At 45.1% G+C, this 23,753-nt stretch overlaps 2 protein-coding genes and 1 long non-coding RNA gene across 52 annotated transcripts in view; 2 read left to right on the forward strand and 1 right to left on the reverse strand.

Annotated features, from left to right (window-relative positions):
• Nucleotides 1-19,827, forward strand: LOC102534008 (methyl-CpG-binding domain protein 1). 50 transcript variants are annotated; one of them, XR_012065740.1, is made up of 19 exons: nt 1-197; nt 1,472-1,606; nt 6,297-6,360; nt 7,468-7,582; nt 7,678-7,853; nt 7,941-8,023; nt 8,179-8,219; nt 8,589-8,735; nt 8,827-8,955; nt 9,133-9,207; nt 9,338-9,454; nt 10,172-10,339; nt 10,711-11,010; nt 11,104-11,241; nt 11,588-11,722; nt 11,808-11,869; nt 14,773-15,067; nt 16,547-17,926; nt 19,326-19,827. XR_012065740.1 is itself a non-coding variant. In XM_072952238.1 (18 exons), the coding sequence occupies exons 1-17, from the start codon at nt 14-16 to the stop codon at nt 13,045-13,047; spliced, it is 2,109 nt and encodes a 702-aa protein (XP_072808339.1). In that variant the 5' UTR covers nt 1-13; the 3' UTR covers nt 13,048-13,079; nt 16,547-19,827. The 50 variants fall into 50 exon arrangements, 33 of the variants coding, with proteins under 33 accessions (XP_072808339.1, XP_072808338.1, XP_072808344.1 ...); XR_012065739.1 differs by having other exon boundaries at nt 16,547-19,827; XR_012065742.1 differs by having other exon boundaries at nt 11,149-11,241; nt 16,547-19,827.
• LOC140690462 (uncharacterized) lies at nt 15,524-17,556 on the reverse strand. Its single transcript, XR_012065756.1, has 2 exons — nt 17,465-17,556; nt 15,524-16,592 (listed from the first exon to the last, which is right to left on the reverse strand). It is a non-coding gene; the product is annotated as an uncharacterized lncRNA (long non-coding RNA).
• The window catches only part of CFAP53 (cilia and flagella associated protein 53), a 20,762-nt gene continuing 14,801 nt past the window's right edge, over nt 17,793-23,753 (forward strand). Inside the window, exons 1-3 of the mRNA XM_072952255.1 lie at nt 17,793-17,926; nt 21,697-21,926; nt 22,433-22,606. Of these exons, the coding sequence (XP_072808356.1) occupies nt 17,858-17,926; nt 21,697-21,926; nt 22,433-22,606 (473 nt within the window). The 5' untranslated portion in view covers nt 17,793-17,857. The remainder of the gene's footprint in view (nt 17,927-21,696; nt 21,927-22,432; nt 22,607-23,753) is intronic.

A 23,753-nucleotide genomic window follows, 5' to 3' on the forward strand; every position in this document is an offset into this window, starting at 1 on the left:
CGGAGCCCGAGAGATGGACAGCGGATTTCCGGTTCCTGGAGCAACGAACCGCCGCGGAGGCGACAGCTACCGCTTTAGAGGAAGCCGCTGCGGAGGAGGAAGAAGAGGAGCTGGGCAAGGCGGGAGTCAGAGGCGGGACCCTCGCCATGGGTCCGCGGACCTAGAGCGGCGGAAGGTACCTGCCGGGAGCCGAGCTGGTGAGACAGTTGTGGGGTTGGAAATGGAGACCGCTCAGGCAGAGAATGGGGAAGAATTGAGACTCAGAACGCTGACGGAGAGCAATGAAGGGCCCTCAGGCCGATGAGTGGGAGGAATGGCGGCGTCGGAATATTGAAGGGGAGTAATGGAGAGATTTAGGCAGAGAACGGGGAGGAATGAGGCTCAGAAGTCTGACAGGTGGAAATGTCGGGATCTTGGACGAGGACGGAAAGGAATGGGGGAGGATCCGAACGCTAAGGGGAGATATCGGGGCCTCTCAGGTTAAGGTGAGAGAAATGAGGGTTCAGAACGCTAAGGGGGAGAAATGAGGGGCCCTCAGGCTGATGACAGGGAGAAATGGGGCATTGGTATGCCAAAGGGGAGGGGCGGGGGTCTCGTATGGAGGACAATGAGAAATAGGTGGTCAGAACGCTGACAGTTAGGGATGGCATGATCCTGGGCCAAGAACGAAGAGGAATGGGCTGTGGGGTTCAGAATGCTGAAGGGAGAAATCAGGTTCTCTCAAGCCGATGAGAGGAATGGAGGTTGAGGACGCTGAAGAGAACTTTTTAGCTTCAGAAGAGAGGAATAGGGAGGTCTGGGGGCTTGGGAACGAATTGTGGCTTAGAACACTGACAGAGGGAAAATAAGATGGGGAAGGCTTTCAGGCTGAGGAGCAGAAGGAATGAGGGGCTGTTAAGGTCAAGTATATGGAGGAGTTGGAGGCTCTCTGGCAGAGGACAGAAGAAATTGAGGCAATAACACTGAGGTAGCAGGATAGTAGGACAGCAGACAGGGAAAGAATGGGAGTGTTAAAGACTGGAAGAGAGAAATTAGTGACTCCTGGGTCAAGGAAGGGAATGAATGGAAGGTCAGGACTCTGAGGTAGAGTACTGGGACCTTGGTCTAAGGACGAGTGGTATAGGGGCCTCTTGGGCTGAGGATGGGAGGAATGAGATTTCTCAGGCTGAGGATGGGGAGGAATCGGGGATTAGGACGCTGAGAGTGAGGAATGCATTGAGGATAGGGGCCCTTGGGTTGAGGATGGGGCTACCAGGTCAAGAAGGGTGTGGAATGATAAGCTCCTGGGCCCAGGACAGGGAAGAATGGAGTAGGGGTGGGGGTTTTCTCTTCTTTATATTGGCTGGTTGCTTGTGGCGGGTCCTAGGTCTTGAACAAGCATTGATAGATAGCACGGGTTTGTGTGGCTTGGGGGCACAACATGTCCCCTCCTAGAGCCTCAGTTTCTCCCACTGCTCCCTCCATGTTGCAGGCCGCTGCTCCTTCCTGTGGCCCCCATGGCTGAGGACTGGCTGGACTGCCCAGCCCTGGGCCCCGGCTGGAAGCGCCGTGAGGTCTTTCGCAAGTCAGGTGCCACCTGTGGACGCTCAGACACCTATTACCAGAGGTACTGGGTGGTTGTGGACAGAGTCAGGGGTTAGGGCTGAGCCTGGTTAGGCAGGGTGAAATCAGGGGGTGTGGTTAAAATCATGGGTGGGGTTAAGTTATGCATATACAGTTGATTCTTTTTATTCACAATGTTCATATTTATAAATGTGCCTACTCACTAAAGTTTGTTTGTAGCCCCAAGTCATAATCACTGTGCTATCACGGTCATTCGTGGATATGTACCAGAGCAGCAAAAAATAAGTCTCCTGATGCATGTGTTCCCAGCCCTGAGGTTGAATGAGGCTTTCTTATTTCAGCTCTTGTACTGTAAACAAGTATCCTTTTTGAGGTCTACTTAGTGTCATGTTTTCTGCAGTTTTGTAGTTTTTAGTGGTGATTTTGCTGTTTATAGTTGCCCCCAAGTGTAGTGTTGAAGTACTGTCTAGTGTTCTAAATGCAAGTCTCTGATGTGCTGTAAAGAGAAAATTCATGTTAAATAAGCTTTGTTCAGGCATGAGTTGCAGTGCTGTTGGCTGTGAGTTCAATGTTAATGAATCAAAAAGGCAGTATATCTAGAAAAAGAAGAGGAAATCTGCCCATTAGTACTTGAGGCTGCTCCAGAAAGCGCTAAAGAAACATCTATAGAATGTGATAAGGCTAAGGAAAAGGTGGAAAGTGGTTAAATTCATGGATCCATGAAATGATGACCAGAGTGTAGTGGACAGCGTTCTGAGACTGAAAGTAAAGAACATTGACAGTCCTGTTACCTAGGGTTAGGAAAATGTTAAGCCTGTCTCAGCTACTGTTGGCTGGCTCGCACATTTCAGAAGGTGATACATCATGAAAAGTGTTAAATTTGCAAGCGAGGCAGGTTCTGCAGATAAGAGTCTGCGGAAGAATTTAAAAAACACCTGCTAAGTGTTATATGGGAAAAGGGTTATATAGAAGAGTAGATTTTCAGTGCTGATGAGACTGGCTTGTTTTACATGGACATTGACAGAGAAACGTATATAACACAGATGGCTTCCAAAGCTCCTGGCTTTAAATCATTCAGAGACCATGCAGTTAATTATTTGTAAGAGGGATATATTAAGCAGGGTGTCTTTAAACAGAAACGCACATAAAACAAGGTTACATACTGATCAGTTGACAAAAACATGACCAGAGGCTTGTAGGAACTTAATCTGCAGTTCCACTAGGAGCAGTGGTTCTGTACTCACTAATTCAGTGTTCAAAGTGACTTTATAGAACATAATTACGGTGAATAATAAGAACTGACTATAAGTACATGAACATACATGTTTATAAAACAAGTTACATTAAAGGATTTAAGGTCTTTTGGAATATATTAGTGATATATTTATTAAATTTTCTGTACTTTTTTTGAACTTCTTTTGTGTGCAAGTTGCTGTTTTCCTGGAGGAATATAGTAAAATTATAAATACAATTACATTTATTAATGTTTAGTTGTACACTTACATATTAACAATTTATAATTATAAGTACAATTATCAAGGACTGAAAAGGGCCAGTGATTTCACCCTAAATTAGGGCAAGCTAACAAGTGGGTATGTCACAGTTTTGTCGATGCTGGTAGGAGATATGAGACTCCTGGGTCAGAGATGAAAGCTAGTTTATTACAGAAATAACAGTATCCAGTATGTCATCATTATTGTGCCAGTTCCCCGAATGTCAATTCCCAGAGGCTGACATGAAGAAGGCTAATTAGCACCCGCCTGTGCAGTGGATTGTGTTGTAGGAAAGAAACCCTGATCTTAAGGTATCCAGTCTTTTATAACATTATGGCAGCAAGGATGCCTTCCCTTTGCTCTGGGAGGATACCCTATCTCTTATCTTCCAAGGCTGATGCCGTACACACATCCTTGAAAAGATAGTTCATAACAAAGGATGGTCAGTCTGCTCTTGCAAGACAAGCAGAAATGAGACTTGGGAAGTATTATCTCCCAACACCAATTACTTATACTTTGTTTTGTATGTAGTTGCATATTTTTGTTTACACATGTATTTGTATCTGTATTTATATGTACACTTATTTATATGTATACAGTTGACCCTTGAACAATGCAGGGGTTAGAGCCGCCAATCCCATGTGCAGTCAAAAATCTCCATATAACTTTTGACTTCTTAAAAACTTAACTACTCATAGCCTACAGTTGACTGGAAGCCTTATCAATAACATAAACAGTTGATTAACACATATTTTGTATGTTATATGTATTATGTACTGTATTCTTAAAATAAGGTAAGCTAGAGGAGATGTTATTAAGAAAAGTCATAAAAAAGAAAAAGTTCATTACAGGACTGTATTTTTCAGTACTGTAAGTTTACTTCGTTTTCAAGATGAATCGCCTGTCAGTACCTACATCAGTATTACCTTATATGATACAAAACATTGTAGATATTATACGTATTGCTAACACCAGACATTAAAAATGAAAAGATAATATGAAAAATTGACATTTATTTACAGGTATAACAGTTCATGCATTGAAATGAAGAAGGAGCAATATGATTGCTTTATGGTAGCCTGCTATAATTGATACGATTATTTCATGGTAGCCTAACCTATACACTAATGAATGAATGAATTGTTATAAAATTTTTATGGCATATAGTATTATAATCGTATTCACAATGCAATGTTGGAAATATTGTTACATTTAAAAAAAAACACTTACCTGTGATGATGGGCAGTTTTTCTGTTTACCAGAGAGAGGCATACTGTATGGTGATATAATTCTTTGAAAGCAAGAAATATTCTTTGAAAGTTATAAATCAGTTAGAAAACTAACACATTATTAATTTTATATTAAATAACACTCACCTTATGTCTGTGTAAGGATAGTCTATCCACTTCAAGTCTTGGATATGATGACTACTTGAGCAATGATGATGGTGACACAAAAACGTCTCATACAGTCTTTGTCGTACATTTGTTAGATTTTCCCATGAAGATACACACAAACGCAATAAATAAGTATTAACTGTATGGCCCAGTGATTATACACTATTCATTAAGTGGAAGTGGATCATCATAAAGGTCTTCATCTTTGTTGTCTTCATGTTGAGTAGACTGAGGAGGAGGAAGAGGAGAGGTTGGTGGCAGAGACAGTAGAAGGAGGAGGTAGAATGAGAGGCATAGAGGATGGCACATTTGGTGTAACTTTACAGAACTACATCATAATTTCTGTCTGACTTTTTTTTGCGCTTTCATTTCTCCAAAAATGTTTCTGTACAGTTCTAATCTTTCTTCCACCATTTGCTTTAGTTTCAGTGCCCATATCATAGACGGGTCCATGTCTTAAAAGAAGTCAAAGCAGTCTTACATATTGGAACTCTTCTGTTAGATTGTCTTATGTCTTTTTTTTTTTTTGGGGGGGGCACTCCTTTGTCTTCTTTCTCATCATCTGTCCCTGGTTTGGCTGCTCTCATCTCCATCAAGTCATCTTATGTTAATTTCTTTGGTATGGTATCTATTGGCTCCTAAATACAGTATCTGTATCTTGAAACCCTTCATCCCTTCCCACCTTGTTGCCATGTCTACTGGCTCTTTCGTGATTTTGTTGACTGCCTTGGTCCTAAGTTCTGAGAAAGCATGCACAACATCTGGACAGTTTTATCCAGCAGGAATTTATTGTTTGGGGCTTGATGACTTTCATGGCTTTTTCTATAACAATGATGGGCATCTTCAATGGCATAGTCTTTCCAGACTTTGATGATGTTCTCTTTATGAGGGTTCTCTTCCATAGTGTTGACAGTCCTTTCCATAGTGTACCATTTGTAATGAGCCTTCCAGGTTCTTATGACTCCCTGATTTAGGCTGAATTCGAGATGTTGTGTTTGGGGGCAAGTTGACCATTTTGACTCATTTGGTGTCAAACTCATGGGGTTCTGGGTGGCCAGCGGCATTGTCCAATATCAAAAGGACTATAAAAGCTGTCCCTTGCTGGCAAGGTATCTCCTGACTTCAGGGGCAAAGCATTGATGGAACCAGTCCAGAAAAAGGGTTCCCACTGTCCAGGCTTCTTGGACAACCAAAAGACTGGCAGCTGGTGTTTGTCTTTTCCCTTCAAGGCTCAAGGATTAGCAACATTATAAATAAGGGCAGTCCTGATTTCAAACCTGACAAATTTGCACAAAACAGGAGAGTCGGCCTTCCCCTTCCTGTCTTAAATTCTGGTGCTCATTTGTCTTCCTTACTGATAAGTGTCCTTTATGACAGTTTTGTTGTTGTTGTTGTTGTTGTTGTTGTTGTTGTTGTTTCAGAATAGGGCGCTTTTGTCTATGTTAAAAACCTCTTCAGGGAGATATCCTTTCTCCTCGATGATTTTCTTAATGTCTTCTGCCTCTTGGATGGCAAGCAACTTCTGTTATCTTGACTTTCTTTAAGCCAAACCTCTTTCTAAAAGTATCAAACCATCCTTTGCTGGCATTCAGTTCTCCAGCTTTAGAGCCTTTACCTTCCTCTTGCTTTAAGTTGTCATATAATGAATTCACTTTTTCTCAAAGTGAATAAATCATATTAGAATTTATAGGTATGCCTTTCTTATAGCAATCCTGCACCCACATGAAAGCTGCATTTTCAGTATGAGATAGAAAGATATTTTGCAAAAAGTGCAAGGTTTTCGCACCTGCTGACATAGCTGCAGCAACAGCTTCATGAATTTCCTTTTCTTTTTTTATAATAGTCCTTACGCTGGATTCATTAATCTTGAATTGGCGGGCAACCACAGCTGCAGACCTCAATCTACGGTACATATCAAGCAATTCAACTTTTTGTTGTAATGTCATTACTTTTCTCTGCTTCTTGGGAGCACTTCCAGCACCACTAGCTACACTTTGGGTCCCATGGTGTTATATTCAAGGCTTACGATATTGCACAAAACACAATGAAAATGACGTGAGAACCACAAGGGGTCACTTTCTACTGTGATGTACAATTTACTAGAGAAACAAACTGCTCACTTGGAGATGATTAGCCTTCCATGGCATTTTAAGTAGACACTTGCAACACTTGAACTCACTGCAATAGCAACGGAGGGTGGCTATGAGATTATTATAGTGGTACGCTGTGTACTGCAGTTAATTTTATGCATTTGTGATGTTATACGCATCTTTACATTTGTTAGTTTCTCTTGACTGTGAATGGTGCCACATATGGTCTTTAAGTGTTTGTGTGTGTAAGTTTTGATAAGTTTTAGTTTTTTGTGATAGATTTATGTATATTTTATTTTAGTAAATGACAAAATAGACTAGTATCTACATATATTTTATCCATTCATGACATACCTAACTTTTTCTTAATTTTTTCAATATTTCTAGGCTACGTGGTTCGAGGTTTTTCAGATAGTCACAAATCTCCAAAAATTTTTCCAATGTGTTTATTGAAAAAAATCTGTGTATAAGTGGACCCGTGCAGTTCAAACCCACGTTGTTCAAGGGCCAGCTGTATTTAAAACATTTGCTTGTTTCTTATATAAGTTTTCATTATTTGTTTACATATTTAGTATGTAATGCTAACACAGTTACATGTTATTTAATACATTTGCGTTCCTATTTGTGTTTATTTTCACTTACATAGAATACCACTAGTAGCACCTGTTATAAATACATGCATATCCACTTATGTTTATATTATTCATTAATGTTTGTATGCATGCTGGTATTTATACCCTTTTTATATTCCTACTGTTCAGGGTTAGTTGCAGTAGGGCCTGTTCAGGGTTCATAGGCCGATCTCAGGCTGCCTCCTATATCCCACCAGCTCTGCAGACCTATTTGCCAGCCCAGTGGGAGGGTCGTGTGGGTGGAGTGGCAGTTGCTCCACCTATGTACCATTACATGTTGGTCCACCCCCAGCCCCACAGGAGACAGGATCCGAAGCAAAGTTGAGCTGACCCGGTACCTGGGCCCTGCATGCGACCTCACCCTCTTTGACTTCAAACAAGGCATCCTGTGCTATCCAGCACCCAAGGTACTATACAGTGAGGGGTACCGAAGCAGGGGTGGCTGAGCCACCTAACATCCACCACTGACCTACATTCTTCCTGCCCTTGCTCTCATCTCTAGGCCCAGTCCTCTCATTCCGTGGCCATCCCCAGCAGGAAGCGGAAGAAGCCTTCGAGGCCAGCCAAGGCTCGGAAACGTCAGGTTGGACCTCAGAAGAGTGAGGTCAGGAAGGAGGCCCCAGGGGATGAGACCAAGGCTGATGCTGACACAGCCCCAGCGTCACTTCCTGCGCCTGGGTGAGTGTTGGCCTAAAGTGAGCCAAGTCCATGAGGGTTGTGCTTAGGGGTGCACTCAGGGCCCCACATCCATGTTTCCCATCTCAGGTGCTGTGAGAACTGTGGAATCAGCTTCTCAGGGGATGGTACCCGAAGGCAGCGACTCAAGACATTGTGCAAGGACTGCCGAGGTGAGTTGCCCCTATGGCACTGGGAGGTAGAGCTGGAGCAGGCTAGGACACAAGTGTCTGGAGGTTGAATGGTAGATGTCAGGGCAGAGGCAGTGGTGAAGTTAGATATCTGATGCTCCCTTTATATTTCTCTTCTCCTTTCTTCCTCCCTGCAGCACAGAGAATTGCTTTTAACCGGGAGCAGAGGAAGTTTAAGGTAAGCACGACCTGCCTCCTCCTGACAAGTGTGCAATGATGTGATGGGGGCTGTTGAGGGTCTGAAGGAAAGGTGTTGGATCCACAGGGTGTCAGTCATTTTGTAGAGAGCTGGCTGTAGCCAGCCAACAGTAATGGGAGTTAATGGGCTGTCAGTAGACACAGTGATGAGGTTAACAGGGGAACAGTAGACATTGTTATGACCTCAATGATGGTGGCTCATCAGTAATTATCAGACAGTGATGAGGCAGATGAGAGACTAGTAGACATAGTGATAGGGCCTAATGTAGGGTCAGCAGAAACGTGAGGGGCAGTGCTCCTGGAGCCACTCTGCCTGGACCTGTGACCTTGCCCCACCCATTCCTGGCAGCGTGTGGGCTGCGGGGAGTGTGCGGCCTGCCAGGTAACGGAAGACTGTGGGGCCTGCTCCACCTGCCTTCTGCAGTTGCCCCATGATGTGGCCTCGGGGCTCTTCTGCAAGTGTGAGCGAAGACGGTGCCTCCGGATTGTGGAAAGGGTGAGTCGAGCAGGTGGGGTGGGCCCAAGCTCACCCCAGCCCTGGCCCCGTAGCCCTGGCCCCATACATCACACCTCCGGCCCCCCTGCAGAGCCGAGGGTGTGGAGTATGCCGGGGCTGTCAGACCCGAGAGGACTGTGGCCGTTGTCGAGTCTGCCTTCGCCCTCCCCGCCCCGGTCTCAGGCGCCAGTGGAGGTGCGTCCAGCGGCGTTGCCTGCGGGTGAGTCAGGCTGGAGGGGCCAGCGCTGGTGGGGTCAGGGCTGGGGCAGAGCTCATTCTGCTATTAAAGCTGCTGCTGCTGCTTTCTTCCAACTTGGCCTTGCCCACCTCATGTCTTCTTTTCTCCCCAACCCCATGCTCACCGCCCTGGCCCCAACTACCTGTCCCTGTCTGCCAGCACCTTGCCCACCGTCTCCGTCGTCACCATCAGCGATGTCAACGACGCCCTCCCCTAGCTGTGGCTCCCCCTGCTGTGAGTGCCCCACCCCACACTCTGCCTGCCTGTCCTACACGCATGCTTTCTGCACTCCTAGGGGGAGGGAGGTGGTTCTTTGTCTGCCTTGTGCCATCAAGTCTAAAGTATCCTTCTGGCTTTTTCCCAGGGTAAACATGGCCGCCGCAGGGGAGGCTGCGACGCTAAGGTGGCTCCCCGGCGGCGCCCCCGAGCCCAGCCACCGCCTCCACCTCCCCCGTCACAACCTCCAGAGTCTCCAGAGCCGGTGAGGCCCTGGTGGGCAGGGGGAAGGCACAACCATAACCTCACCCACCTGCCCTGACCCCACCCATTTGCCTCTGCAGCACCCCAGAGTCCCCCTTCACCACCTGCCAAATTCATCTATTACTGTGTAGTCGAGGATGAGCTAGTGAGTGGTCTCACCCTCACCTGGACAAGCCTAGACTCTCCCAGGGCATTTGGTTTAACACCAAAGAAGCAGATGCTGCAGTGTGCCTAATAGGGGAATAGTAAGGCTCAGTGATGGGTACTAGTGTGCAATAAGCAGACCATGGGGGAGGGATTAATATGGGATCAACAGGTGCAGTGACAGTGACAGTCAGATGAACCAACACTCTGGTGGAGCTAATAAAGGAAAAACTGGCACAGAGACTGAAGTTCACATAAGATAAGCAGACATTGCAGGCGCAGTGATGGGAGCTAATAGAGGGTCAACAAAATCCTGCTGGAGGCAGGAGTCCAGGACATGGTGTTGGTGCCTATCTTGGATACTGTGTTGGAGCAGCTACGATCCTTGTATCGAGGGCCATCTGGTGCAGTGATGGTGCCTGGTGTTGGACTAGAAGGCACTGAATTGTGACTAGTAGGGAGTCAGGCTAAGACTAGTGTGCAACCAGTTCCCTCCAGCCAGGCTAGTGGGAAAGTAACAGGAGCAACATTATAATTGTCTTAGTGACAGCAACCTCCTTTCCCTGTTCCCCAGCAGCCTTACACAAACCGCCGGCAGAACCGCAAGTGTGGGGCCTGTGCAGCTTGCCTGCGGCGCATGGACTGTGGCCATTGCGACTTCTGCTGTGACAAGCCCAAATTTGGGGGCAGCAACCAGAAGCGCCAGAAGTGTCGTTGGCGCCAGTGCCTGCAGTTTGCTATGGTGGGTGCAGCAGGAAGGGTCAGGTAGTGGGGACAAATAGGGCAGCCCCCCCCCCCAGTGCCTGGGAAGGGTGGGCAGGCCTAGTAGGTGGGTGGGGACAGGCTAGATAGGTCCTGCAGCTTCAGAGCAATGGGTGTGGCCATGGGTTTGGCAGGCAATTAGCAGACATTGTCCTGGGATAAGCGAGGAATCTGGGTGGCACTGGCATTGCCCACAGGAGACTAGCAGGCTTGATGATGCGGGGGACTCATATATAAGCAGATTCTGTACTGGTACTGATGGGGGTGATTAGCAGGCATACACTGATCAGGGCAGAGTAGTGTGGTTGGTCATTGAACCAGGTGGTCATAACACCCCATTTCTCCTTACAGAAGCGGCTCCTGCCAAGTGTCTGGGCGGAGTCTGAGGATGGGGCAGGGCCGCCCCCGCCTTACCCTCGTCGAAAGAGGCCTGGCTCTACTCGAAGGCCCTGTTTGGGTCAAACCTTGAAGCCTCCCTTGGTCACACCCACAGCCCGACCAGACCATGCCCAGACTCCAGTGAAGCAGGAAGCGGGCAGTGGTTTTGTGCTGCCCCCACCTGGCACCGACCTTGTGTTCTTACGGGAGGGTGCAAGCAGTCCTGTGCAGGTGCCTGGCCCGGCCCCAGCTTCCACAGAAGCTCTGTTGCAGGTGAGGGTCCCACCTTATCCTGCCCTTCCCAACCCTGCCCAGCCTCGTGCTGGGAAGCTGGGACCAAGTCTGCTGCAATCCTGCTTCACACAGGAGGCCCAGTGCCCTGGCCTGAGTTGGGTTGTGGCCTTACCCCAGGTGAAGCAAGAGAAGGCGGATGCCCTGGAAGACTGGACACCGGGCACAGCCATCCTGACTTCTCCTGTATTGCTGCCTGGCTGCCCCAGCAAGGTGGGGGTCTGTGATGGGTGGTCTGTGAGCAGACTGATGGTGAGCCATGATGGTTCTTTGAGCAAAGTAGTTACGTGTGCTGATTACATCCTCTCACAGAATTATCCCGCCTGTCTGACAGATGCCCCATCCTCCCCAGGCAACTAGTTTTGCCTGCTTTGCTGCCCAGCTAACAGAAGAATGGAAATCTATGAGGAATGCAAAAGATTTGTAGGCAGAGAGATGGTTTTTCTGGGCTCAAGTGTGACAGCAGTGGGATTGTCAGCACGGTGACAGGTTGGCTGATAGAGAGAGTTTCAGGCCAGCCCTGCCCTTCTGACAGCTGCCCGTTTCCCACTTCTCCCAGGCAGTAGACCCAGGCCTGCCACCTGTGAAGCAAGAGCCACCTGACCCTGAGGAGGACAAGGAGGAGGAGAACAAAGATGACTCCGCCTCTGAATTGGCCCCAGAGGAGGAGGCAGGAGGGGCTGGCACACCCGTGGTCAGTGCTGGGGGACACCTCACCCTGCCCTGACCTTGCTTTAGCCCCACTGGCCATGTTGACCCTGATGTTAATTCTTCCCCAGATCACGGAGATTTTCAGCCTGGGTGGAACCCGCCTCCGGGACACAGCAATCTGGTTGCCAAGGTGTGCCCCGTACAGTGAGGGGTGGGCACGGGTGGGTGCTGGTCAGATGTGGGCCCTCAGTTTTTAAAGTATAGCCAGGATTTTGGACTGGTGTAGTGGGAGGTAAAGGCCCCACACCACTGCTCTGATCACGATCAGTATAGGACCCTAGATTTTTCTCCTGGGGTCTAGGTCAGGGCTCTTGTTGAGGAGGGTCATGGGAGGTGATGAGGGGAGAGGACAGGGTGCCCTGTGGTGACATTTGAAAGAAAAAGGAAGATAAGGAAAGCCTTGTCCACATATCCCAAGGAAAATCCACAGAGCTCACACTTAATATATTAATTCTTATTCAGACATCATTTGAGGTCTTGAAGGCCTGTGAAGTCTCCAGGAGATGAATGGGTGGGCTTGGCAGGAGAATTGGGTACTGAGATGGTGTTGTGATGTGGGTCCACACACAACTGTGTAATCTGGGGCAAGTCCTGTCCCTCCTGGAGTATCCTCTGTGGAGGGGGATTAGGCTGTGCTTCTTGAGCCTTTTTGGAGCCTGTTGAGGCTATTAAGCTTCTGCTGCTGCGTAGAACTGTCCCTGCAGGCCTGGCAGTGGAAGGAAGGATAGGTGCTTGTAAGGACTGTGATGGTGGGAGTAGGACAAGGGAATGCTGCCTCTTGCAGAGCAATGACTGCCCTGCACAGGGCCCCAGACACGGGCAACGTTAACTGTTGGCCTGAGCACCTGGATTCCTTTGTTCCTGCAAACTAGTGTTAGCAGGCCAGAAACTCCTCTGCCTGTTCTTGGGCAAGTTATGAGGTACTGAGAGGCCCTGCTGGGCACACTGCAGCGTGGGAGATACAGAGGTGGATACAATGACCCTGGAAGGCTTATCCTTCAGGAGACAGGATTCTTGCCTTCAGGGAGCTTATAATCTAACTAGTGAAACAATTTCCCCTATACATGAAATCATTACACATTAATGGAGAAGCTAATGGTGTGCTTGATTTGCTACGTTGTTTGTATTGGAAGAAGAGAGAAGAGAGATAAGGGATATTTAAGGGGAAATGGATGGCAGACACAGAAGGGTAGGAAATGGTTTTGTGATGCTCTGCTTTGCGCATAGGGAACCTCATTCAACATACAGACCTGCTCCCTCTTCTCTAGGTCCAAGGACCTTAAAAAACCTGGAGCTAGAAAGCAGTAGACGGGAGGCTTCTCCAGACTGTAGGACTCAAGGTGATATTTACAGACCGACTTTATGAGAGACAACACTGATCTGCTCAGAGGCTGGACCATAGATCGATTGCCAGGGCTTGTGTGGGAGTCAGGAGCAACTGGGAAAGCCTACTACCAAACCAGAGGAGCAGGCCTTTTCAGTACTTTGAGCTCACAGAGGAAGTAAGCAGAAAAGGAAGAAAAAGAGTAGAAAGTGGGTGCATCTGTCCAACTGGTATAAATCCCAGCAGCCTGAGTGTGATAAGAAGTGTGGATAGTAAGGATGGGGGAGCGGGGGTGGGGGAAGGGGATGTAATTAAAGCCACTTTCAACCTAAACAGGCCATCATCATAAATAATTTTAAATGGCTTTTGGATGAGACCTGGTAGTGTCTCTAAACATTTCCTCAGGGAGACAGCAGTTGAAATATAATGTGCATAAATGAGAAAAGGAATTGCTATTTGGTGAGTTCCTCCTGTGGACCTAATTTATTTAATCCTCAGTCTTTTTTCAGGAACGCATTGGTTTTGCCCACTTTTGCAGATGGGAAAACGAGACTCACAGAAACTAGATAACTTACCCAGTGTCGAACAGTTACTATTGATAGAGCCTAGTATCAAACCCAGGTTGTAAAAGCCTTGTTCTTAGTTAAGCCACTGAACTGTAAACTATAACCTGTATCCAATAGTGTGTAATAATGTTATATTAACGAGTTTTTAGTTACCTTGAAAACAAGGTGGATTACTCTAAGCATTATAACAGATCGCTTACACTGCTGCCCTTAGGGTGGTTTAGGGAGCGCCAAGGCAGTGTAGTGCCACCTAATCAGAGCACCTGTGCCTCTTAAGATTGGTTTCTTCCCAGGTCTTGGGTGCTGCATAGGATTCCTAAACTCTAAAGGCATCCTTCCCCACTGGCTGCTGTCTGGCTTGTTACTGTCATTCTCCCTTCTCTTTACTCTTTACTTCTGAAGACTTTTGGGTCTTCAGAAGTAAAGCTCCTGGCCTGGCTCAGGTCTCTTGATGACCTTTGTGCTTGGTTTCTGCTCTCAGCCCCTGTCCACTAGGCATTTGAGTTCTGCTTCAGGTCCTGCCTAAGGTCCAGTTTTAGCTCAACCCTGTGTCACTTTCCAGTTTTTCATAAAGTGCCACAAAGATTAAACCTGTGCTCCGTTACTTAGCTAGCTTTACAGGGCCAGGACTGAGTGCATGCCTCCTTAAGTTTTGTAGCCTGTGTGTTCTCCCTTGCCTTACTTTAGTCCCAGCCCTGCAGTTCTAGATAATTCAGATGTAGATTAAACATATTTCTACTTTAACTCATACAGCCCTCTGCTGCCCTCCTCTGCTCCTTCCTTTGCCTCATCCTACCTACTTCAGCCAGAATCAAGACTGGATAATTTTCTTGATACCATTTTGCTCCCCCACAGGATCCAACCACATAAACCTAGTATTCTGGTAATTTTGACATTGATGTCCTAAGTGAAATTTATTTGAATAGCATTCTGACTTATGAGGTAAGAGTCTGGTTACCATGTGTATCAGGGTACAATCAGAAAAGCATCACTACTAATATGAAGATGTTATATATATGTTTGTAAATGCATATATGTATATTAAGGGATTTATTATAGGAATCTGACCTTATGCAATTGTGGGAGCTGGTTGAACAGTCTCTGTAAGGCTGTTGTCTTTGCATCTAATGCTGGAGCTTGAAGTCTGCAGGGCAGGCAATCGGGAAGGGAAGATGGATGTAAAGTGTGGGAGACCAAGGACACATTGGCGCCCACAAGCACGAGCTGGAAACCACGAGGATGGCCTGGAACCCATGTCAGTCTCTCACCACCTCCAACTTCGATGATGTGGGTGTCCTGCAGAAGAAGCTGGTGCCCTTCATCACAGAGTTAAATATGCATCTGGCCCAGGAATTAGAGAAGCTGAAGGAAGCTCCTGGGGAAGGTGGAGCAGCTGCAGGCCTGGCTATAGGCCTGACTGCTGCCCTGAACCAACGAGGTGAGCCAGCAGATAAATGACAACATGTGTGAACTGCAACAGTGCCCGGTGCCCCTGCACCAACCTTCCGAGTGTAAAAACAATGTGCTGCTGCTTCACTTCTGCCCTCCAGTTATCACGCAGAATGTCTCTTGTGGCCCATCCTAACCGGAAGCATACTGGGGAGTACAGGAAACGTAGCCTAGTCAAGGTGACACATTACAAAGCTACCCTGCCATGAATCAGCTCCTAAGGGTCTCACTACTCACCTGAGGATAACTTGATAAAGCTACGTTGTTGAAAATGCACAGCTGAAGACCATGGATTTCATGGTGACCCCAGCAAGTACAGAAATTGTCAAGCCCACTCAGAAAAAACTTGCTGGTCTCGGCTATTTTTGTGTCACTCATTCAAGTATTGAGAACCTGGCCCATGATAGGCACTGTACTTAATACTGGGATTCAGGAATGAAAAAGATAAAGTCCTTGCAATTTTATTAACTACATCAATTTACGTGTATTTACAAATGATGAATGGATTTCCAGCTTTATCATGGAATTTCATGGTGAAAATACAGAATTCAGGAACCTGTTGGGAGGACAGCCCTTGCGTGAACCTTGTTGGGGCACAATAGGCATTGGAAATAATATAAATAGTTTCTATCTCTATGCTGTTCTATTTTAAAATTATTTTTAAATGATTTTTATTGTCCCGTTTACTGATTTATATACTTAGTGTTTCTTTTGGGAGTGTCTTGTTGGTGGTTAACAGTGTTAATTGACTGCCTCTGAGAAAGTGGTATAGTGGGTGGCAAGATCAAGGTCAGGTTCTGTCCAAGGACCTTGGGTGAATCACTTCTCTTAGGCCGCCCAGGGGGTTGAGACTTGGTGCGTGGTCCGCCCCCCCCACCTTCCGAATAGGCCCGCCAGGGGGCGCCGGGACCGCGGTCCTCCCACCAAGGCTTAGGAGAGTCGGCCCCTCACCCCTGGCCTGGGCGGCCCTGGGGCGTGGCCTCCGCCGGGCGGAGACTTCTGTCCCTGAGCTGGTGCCGAGAGAAGCCGAATCCCCTCTTCACGGAGTGGCTCAACAGGCAAAACCGAAACGGAATTAAATTACGGGGCCCTCCCAGGGTGAGGGCGCTGCACGACGAGCTCAGGACCGACGCTGAAACACTCGAGGGCAGCCAGTTGTTGCCAAGAGTTGGCTTCCTCTGTCGCTGAAAACTCATTTCGACGGGACCCTCCAGGCTGTAAGCCCTCGGAGGTTCCCCACGACGGGCGTCCTTGAATCTCAGTGGCTTTTGCCAGACCCCGCCTCTAGCCGAGGGCGTTTTCATTGCCTCCTTTTCTTCCCCAAGGGCGTGGTTTTAGGGGTGGTTCCATTCAGGCCAGCTGGTGGGCCAGGCACCCGTGGGACTCGAAGATTAAAGAACTGGCCTTCAGGACCCCGTCCAGGGAACGGAGACGACCATCTAATTTCTTTCTTTTTTGTTTGTTTCAGGCTACGTAAACTCTTAGCAGTAAATGAAAATGAGTATATTGCCGAACTGCAATTCAAAGAAGAAGCATTATAGGAGATAAAAGACAAAATGAGAGAATTATTAAAAGAGATTTTAAAAGAGAAGAGAGACACATTATTTTGTGGCTGAAAAGCTGAACCAGCAATTCAGGAAATGAAGTCCAAACCTAGAAAAGTACTGCATACAAAATCCGAAGTGGGAGGATTACAAACGATTAAGGAATACTAATTTACAGTAAATTGTGGTCTTAAGATGGGATACACAGTACTAGTTGTACTTTGGTTATTACACCGACTAGGTGCTAATTTTTTTCCTGTGCTGTAGTGATAGTTTTGTGTTCGCCTCCACTTTAGAATGAGAGTACCAAAGTGTCATTCCTATTTGGCTTTTCGGTGTTAACTACCACCTTGCTCTTGACCGGAAGTACAGCTGTGGTCTCCACCTGTGCTGAGGGCCTCTTCTAGGTTTCCTGATTGTTACCCTGCCTGGGATCTGGAATCTCAGAGCCTGATCACTTGCATTTATGATTCACACCCTTATTCTGGTCCTGGTTTTTATTGTGCTCAGCCAGGTCTAGTCACTGCCCTACCAGCCCTTCTGAACTGTTCGCCATCCGAGGGTACCTCAAGTCTGAGCCCTGGTTTCCTGATTTTAATAGATTTACCATTACTGGTCTGGTTGGCTGACGAAGCAATTAGGCGCTCTCAGCTTTAATTGTTTCAGCTGTAAAATGAGGATACTACCTGCTGTTACATCAACTTTCTAAGATATTTGTAAAGCTGAGACTTTTTATGTGCGAAAAATACCTTGCAAATTCCTGTAAAAAGCTACACAAATAAGATTGTCCTGTAATGATTTATGTCATCAAGATTAACTTAATGATGGCCTCAAGATTTTACCTTGTCACAAAATGCCCACTAACTTTTCTTGTGCTTTTAGACCGATTACAGGATATAAGTAGCAAAATCAATTGGATGTAAATAGATCTTCGACTTCACTTCGGGTTAAGGAGGCTTTTTTCTGCTGTTTGATGAACCCTAGAGGAAGGGAGCGAGGTCGGCGGGAGGCGGGGTGAGGACTGCGCAGACTCAGCTCTTCCACTCCAAGAGGAAGTCGCGAGTGCCGGCGTCTGTGGTCACCATGGTGACGGGACCAACTTCCGCCTCACCTGCCCCTAGTTCCTCGAGGCGCACCATGGCAACCAGACCTCTGCGTCGCGGAAGATTGTATCACAGATCGCCGTGGTTGGGGAACTGCGGCGGACGCCGCCCCCATCCCGAGGGGACTCGAAAATGTACAGCCAGCGGTTTGGCATCGTACAGCGGGAGGTTAAGGGCCCCACTCCCAAGGTGGTGATCGTGGTAAGCATGGGATGTGTGTGCGGGACCCTACCGCTTTCTGCATCTCCCCCAACTTGGCCCGGCCCAGCCTATCCTGGCCCCCAGCAGAGGCTGTCTCAAGGGAAGTAGGTGCCTGCCTGATGCAGCAGCTTGAATTTTGAAAGAGGGAAGGATAAGATCTCTTGCCTAGCTCTCGTATTCCGTCCCTCACCCCCACCCCCGCGTCAGTTGTAACATTTGGTTTCTGTATTTGGTGAATCACCACTTAAGATATTGAGGGTTTTCAGTCTTCCAAGACTCCTGAAAGAGGTCATCCCCTTGCGATGCGGAGTATGTGTCAGGGAAAGGACGCTAGGTCAGGCTGCAGGAAATCTAGGCGCTGGGCCGGAAGTGATTCAGCTGTATGATCTTGGGCTAGTGCCGCACCCCTAGGAAAATCGTCAGTGGAAGGGGAATTGGGCTGTGAGAGGTTGTGAGTGGCTATAGAGCCCTTTCTTTGCTGACTTAACCATAGCAGAAGGATCTCTGCAGGCCTGGAAATAGGAGGTTGGTTGCCTTTAAGGCTAGGGTGGTGGTAGGAGGCCAGGGGAATGCTGCACGTTGCAGAATTTGATGGGTCCTGCTCAGAACCCCAGACACTTAGTCCATGCTCCTGCATTCCTTTGTTTCTACAAGCTAGAAAACCTCCATGTGTAGTCAGGCAGTTATACAGGTATTACTTGAGCCCCTGCTGTGTGCACCACTGTGGAAGATACAGGAGTGAATACAGTGATCCTTCTTTAGAAGTCTGATCCCTGCCTTTAAGTTGCTTATCATCTAATTGCAGAAACAACTTGCTCATGCATAAAACCACTAAAGGTTAACACAGTAGATAATGATGTGCTATATTGTCTGTATTGGTGTTTTATGGAAGAAAAATCAGGGATAATGAAGGATACAGTTTTATTATGTTCCATAGTACACATAGCAGTTCTCAGTCAGTTTATAGATGTCCCTCTTCTCTAGGTCCAAGGACTATAGGATCTGGGGCTGGAAATCAGTGGACTGGAGCCTTTTAGAACTCTAGTCTGTAGGGTTCAAGGTGGTCATTACAGACAGGCTTTATGAGGGACAGAAACAGATGTTCTTTGAGTTCTGTATCCAAACACAGTGTTCACGGCCTGGGCTATTGGTTAGGTGCTATTGCTTTTCCTGGGAACCAATAAGGGTTTCCCTTCTACCAAATTACCAGCAAACCAGAGAAGCAGGCCTATTGAATACTTTGGGTTTATAGAAGAATAAAAAAGAAAAGGAAAAGGTCAGAGCTGGTGTATATCAGATGTCAGAGTGTGATAAGAAGTGTGGATGTTAGAGGTTGCAGAATTGTGGTGGGAGAAGAATTAAAGCCACCAGAGATGAGACTTGGATGCTATTCCTCCAGGAGAAGGTGATAAAAGATATAATGTCTGAAGTAATGGAGAATCGAAAGGAGCAGCTATTTGGTGAGTGCCTCCTAAGGACCCAATTATTTACTTCTCAAAATAATTTTTTAGGAGAACATTTATTTTGCTCATTTTGACAGGTGAGAAACCTGAGAATCAAAGAGATTAAGTAACATGCTCAAGACCACACAATTAGTATCAGTAGAGGCCAGAATCAAACCTAGATTGTAAAATATACTTTAAGACATTAAACTGTAAGCTGTAATAGTAGAAACTAATTTGAGATGTTACAGTAACAAAAGCCTTCAGTGACCTTGAAAGTACAGGGTAGTTATTAAACCCTTTGTTTTGATTTTAGCATGGTTTGAGAGTTGCAATGTCCAATATGGTGGCCACTAGCCACAACTAGCTTTTGAGCACTTGAAATATGCCTAAAGTTACATGTTGAGATGATAATATTTTGGAACTTTTTGTTAAATAAAAGTATATTATTAAAATTAATTTCCCATGTTTCTTTTTACTTTTTAAAATATAGTTGCTAGAAAATATTACATTACAGATCTGGTTTATATTATGTTTCTATTAAATAGTAAGGTTTTAAGTACATAATGCCAAGACTATGCATGGATTGGCACCACCTTGTTTTTAGAGAACTCTGCATCATACCTTATTCATCCAGAAACAGGATCCTTCCTGACCACAGAGTCCTCCACAGGATGGCCCAAGCCTTAAATGGCCTCCTAATCCCCTTCACTGCTCAGGCTATTTCTCACCACGCTCCACCCCTATTCCCCTCTTCAGTCAAAATGTACCTCAGAGTCTGGTTCTTGCCCTGACAACTCAAGACAATTGATTCCTGATGACCTTAGTGCTTGGTTCCTCTTCTCAACCCATATGTCTACTGGGAGCCTGAGTTCCCGTGTGTATCCTGCCCAGGGTGCAGTGTCGACAGTACTCTGCTTTGGTGTAACTGAATCCTCATTCATAAAATGCCATACATATTAGAGAACAGTAGTTTGTTGACAAAATCTAGGCTGTAAATAATTTGGATATGAATTAGCTACTTCCTATGATGTAACCCTCAACATCATCTTCTGTCTCCAACCCACCTCAGCCCTGTGTTATCTTGTTCAACTAAATCTAGCTACCTATGTGTATTCCCTGAACCCTGAATCTTTTCATCAAGCTATATTCAAATGTTGATTTTATTTCCCTGGGAGACTCCTTTGCCAAATCCCAATGCCAGTGTTCTTGTAATCCTGACAGTGATGTTCTAACTGTAAACAATCAGATTGACCTCTACCACATGAGTTAAAAAGTTTTGTTACTATAAATGAGCACACCAGAGTCTCACTACTCACCTATGGATGATTAGATAAAACAGGCTGAAAATACAAAGCTCAAGACTGTAGGTTTCATGGTGGTCCTGGGAGGAGCAGGAATCACATCAAGCCCACCCATGAACACCGTTCCATTTATTCATCTTTCTCGTTCTCTCATTCATGCCTACTGAGAATCTGGTACTGGTAGCATGTGCAATGCTAAGAATAAAGAAATGAAACAGGTAATAGTCTATGTGATTTCATTAAATATATCAATATGTATTCACCATGGTGTATGCATTTCCAACTTTTTGGTGGAAGTTTGTGTGAAATGAACATATTTGCAGAAATCCAAGTTACCCCCAAATGTCAGGAGAACAGCTCTTGAAGTAAACTTCTGGGCACAATAGAAATAGGAATAAAGTTCTACCACTATTTTTTTTCTCCCCCTTTTTTCTTTTATTTTCCTTCTTTCCCTCCCTCCCTCCCTATCTTCCTTGCTTCTTAGTAAAGGTTTTTTTTTGTTGTCGGAACTCATTATACAAATCCTATATACATAGATAGTAGTCTCTTTTAATCGAAAGAATTTTGATGATGGTAACTATGTTGCAAAACAGTTTCTGAGAAATGGTGTGGGATAGTGGGTGGCCAGATCAAGGTCAGGAATAGAAGACCCCCAATTCTTGTTCCATCCAAGTCTGCTGTAACTATCTGAAGCGCCTTGGGCAGGTAACTTAATATCTCTGGTTTGCCTAGATAATAATCCCTGGAGTCCCATTCAAATTCTTAACTTCATCATTCCATGAACTTTTACTCAAATAGCATTTGAGAAATATTTGAGACTGATTTGATGACATCTTAACTATAGGCTCAGAGAATCAAACAAGTTACACCTGAGGCTCTTAAGTTGTTTGCAGTTGTAGCAGGATGTACTAGTTTTATATACCAAGTTGTATTTAATATGAGTATTGGTGGAGGTCATAATTGATTGAAAAATATGCAGTTGATTTTGGGTCTGTCATAAGTGATAGTTGCTATTTGTTTTCAGAGAGCCAAGCATCCCAAAGGCCAAGGGGCTGAGCAACATCCGGAAAGAATTCGACGCAGCCATCAGAAACATCATGCTATTTTGGCTTCCATTAAGTCAAATGAATGGGATCGCTTGAAAGCTGAGTGGGACCAGCACAGTGACCGCAAGTTTGTGGACAGTCTTGTGAAAGCAAGAATCAAGGATGCCATGCAAGGGTTTATCATCAACACTGAAGAGAGACGAAATAAGTAAGGCTTACAAACCTGCTGACCCAGGCTGTGAAACATTCCTAAACCCACAGTCTGAGACTAGCCAATGAAAAATCAAGTGAGTTTTTATAATGAGGATCATGGCCAAGCTACTTATATTCCTACCAAACCGGTAGCTATGGTTTGTTTATATTTTCACTTGTGGTAGCCTATGATAGAAAGCAAAAGACTATTTCATTTCCTATTTTGTTATTTTAATTAAAATCTAATCATTTTGCTTTTTTTGTTGAAAATACACATTACGTGTCTCATCTGTATGTGATCAAATAAAACATGGCCCAGGTCAGTCTCTTTATTGCTTTAAATGGCAACTGATCTTACTTTGTGGAATACTAAAGTGATCTTTTCCTTCTTGCAAAATTTATGATTAACATGTACTTCTGAAATTGAATTTAACAAAATAAAAGTCAATTAGTGAAATGGTACATGTGGCATGACAGTTTTAATTTCTTTTTTGTTGTTGTCCTCTTGTTTTGTGAACTTAGGTTACGTGAACTTTTAGCATCAGAAGAAAATGAGTATTTGACTGAAATGCAAATGAAAGGAGAAACAATTGAGGAGAAAAAGGATAGAATGAGAGATAAAATCAGATTATTAAGAGAGAAGAAAGAAAAAGAGAGACAGGATTTTGTGGCTGAAAAGTTAGACCAGCAATTCAGGTAATGATGTCAGAAAAACACACCACACAGAATCTGAAGTTGGTATGTTTAAAATGACTTAGGAAAGCTAATTTGCAGTAAATTGTAGCCTTAAGAGAATATATACAATAGTTGTACCTCTAAGTCTTGGTAATTATATATTTATCATTGAGTAATGCAGGCACTGAGGGGTTTTGTTTGTTTTGTAGTGAGAATACATAAGATTTGCTCTCAACAAATTTACCTATAGTGACTATACAATACTTTAGATCCCTAGAACTTACTCATTCATCTTATAACTGAAAGTTTATATCCTTTGGCCAATATCTTCCAAATTCTCCCACCTTGTAGCCCCTGGGAACCAGCATGTTATTGTTTCTGTATGTTCAATTTTTTCTTTTTTTTTTTTTAGATTCCACATTTAAGTGAGATTATACAGTATGTGTCTTTCTCTGGCTTATTTCACTTATTGTAATGTCCTCCAGCTTCATCCATGTTGTCTCAAATGGCAGGATTTTCTTCTTTTTATGCTGAATAATATTCCATTGTATATATACACACTTTCTTTATCCATTCATACATCAATGGACACTTAGTTTGTTTCCATAGGGTAGTTCTAATTTTAATTTTTTGAGGAATCTCTACGCTGTTTTTCACAATGGCTATACCAGTTTATGTTCCCACCAACAATGTACAGAGGTGTCCTTTTGTCTACATCCTTGCCAACACTTGTCATCTTTTTTTTTTTATAATAACCATCCTAACAGGTGTGGTGTGATATCTCATTGTGGTTTTGATTTCCATTTTCGTGGTGATTAGTGATGTTGTGTACCTTTTCATGTACTTTTTGTCCATTTGTATGTCTTGGAAAAATGTCTATTCAGGACCTTTGCTCATTTTTTAGTTAGTTTGTGTGTGTGTGTATGTTTTGCTATTGCATTATATGAGTTTCTTATATATTTTAGGTATCAATCCTTTAACAGATGTATGGTTTGAAAATATTCCCTCCCATTCTGTAGGTCGCCTCTTTATGTTGTGCTTTCCTTTGCTGTGCAGAAGCTTTTTAATTGGATGTAGTCCCACCTGTTTGTTTTTGCTTTTGTTGCCTTTACATTTAGTGTCATAGCAAAAAAATAATTGTCTTTTGCAAATATTCTCTCCCATTCCG

Source organism: Vicugna pacos, chromosome 30 (assembly GCF_048564905.1).
Source record: "Vicugna pacos chromosome 30, VicPac4, whole genome shotgun sequence".
NCBI classification, from domain to species: Eukaryota; Metazoa; Chordata; class Mammalia; order Artiodactyla; family Camelidae; genus Vicugna; species Vicugna pacos.

Bases quoted from the DNA above. Each gene is read 5' to 3' on its own strand.
- LOC102534008 (XM_072952233.1), top strand. From the start codon at position 14: ATGGACAGCGGATTTCCGGTTCCTGGAGCAACGAACCGCCGCGGAGGC. The intron at 10,340-10,710 runs GTGGGTGCAGCA...TTCTCCTTACAG, and splicing joins AGTGCCTGCAGTTTGCTATG to AAGCGGCTCCTGCCAAGTGT. The intron at 11,870-14,772 runs GTGTGCCCCGTA...TGGAGCTTGAAG, and splicing joins ACAGCAATCTGGTTGCCAAG to TCTGCAGGGCAGGCAATCGG.